Source organism: Apteryx rowi, unplaced genomic scaffold (genome assembly GCF_003343035.1).
Source record: "Apteryx rowi isolate R43461 unplaced genomic scaffold, aptRow1 scaffold_3902, whole genome shotgun sequence".
Taxonomy (NCBI): Eukaryota; Metazoa; Chordata; class Aves; order Apterygiformes; family Apterygidae; genus Apteryx; species Apteryx rowi.
The window spans coordinates 1-1,128 of NW_020450422.1; the positions used below are offsets into that span (position 1 = coordinate 1).

Below are 1,128 nucleotides of genomic sequence, written 5' to 3' on the forward strand. Positions count from 1 at the left end.
TGGGCGTGCAGAGGATGGAAATGGGGAGGGGGAGAGTGCTGGGGGGGGTTAGAAAGCGCTTGGATCCCCCCCCCGGCCCACTCAGATCCCCACAGACCCTGACGCGCTGCCCCTGTGCTCGCAGCCGCCGGGATCCCCGATTTCCGCTCGCCCGGCACCGGACTCTACGCCAACTTGCAGAGCTACAAGCTGCCCTACCCCGAGGCCATCTTTGAGATCAACTTCTTCAAGGTATCGGGGGGGCCTGTGGCCCCCGGCGCGGGGGGGAAACGGCCCCGCCGGGGCGGCGGATTGGGGGCAGGAGCCCCCCCGGCAGCTCTGAGAGCTGCGTCTTGCCCCGCAGCAACACCCGGAGCCCTTCTTTGCCCTCGCCAAGGAGCTCTACCCGGGGCAGTTCAAGGTAACGCCAGGCGGCAGCTAGTTAGGACTTAAAATTTGGGATATTTGGGTTTCGGCGTAGCCTTTAAGGCGTGTTGTTACGTCTTGCTGTCGACTGGGCTCATTTTGGGCCTCCGTTTCCCGTCGTTGTGGTGTCCGGGTTCCTCGCAGCCCCCTCCAAAGTCTCGAGCAGACGTGAGGGTCTCTCCCCTGTCGCCCAAAAATGTGCCAGGGGGGCGACGCGGCGCCCGGCCGAACGCTCTCCGCTCTCTTGCAGCCRACGGTGTGTCACTACTTCATGCGGCTGCTCAAGGAGAAGGGCTTGTTGCTGCGCTGCTACACCCAGGTACGGGCTGCCCTGCCTTCCCCGGGCTCGGGGGGGGGGGGGGTCTGCGTTGTTGTCCCCCCCCCCCAGCGCTGAGCCGCCGGCTGCTTCCGCAGAACATCGACACGCTGGAGCGCGTGGCCGGGCTGGAGCCGGACGAGCTGGTGGAGGCGCACGGCACCTTCTTCACCTCCCACTGCCTCCGCTCCTCCTGCCGCCAGCAGTACAGCCTCGACTGGATGAAAGGTACCCGCACGCGGGGGGGCCGCAGCGGGGTTCCCCCCCCCTCCAGGTCGTCTCTGAGCGCTGGGGGGGATCATCCGTGCGTGCCGGAGATGGGGACGGCTCCAGAGCCTGCAGCCCGCTCCGCTCCTCCTTTTTTTCCTGTAGGATCTTAATAAGAACCTTTTCTCCATCCTCCCTCC

At 66.0% G+C, this 1,128-nt stretch overlaps 1 protein-coding gene across 1 annotated transcript; it reads left to right on the forward strand.

Moving 5' to 3' along the window:
* Positions 1 to 111: 111 nt before the first annotated feature.
* SIRT2 (sirtuin 2) lies at positions 112 to 978 on the forward strand (the record flags this gene model as incomplete). Its single annotated transcript, XM_026074591.1, has 4 exons — positions 112 to 231; positions 344 to 400; positions 656 to 724; positions 820 to 978. Coding segments are annotated over 4 exons (405 nt in total), but the record flags the coding sequence as incomplete, so codon positions are not given.
* Positions 979 to 1,128: the final 150 nt, after the last annotated feature.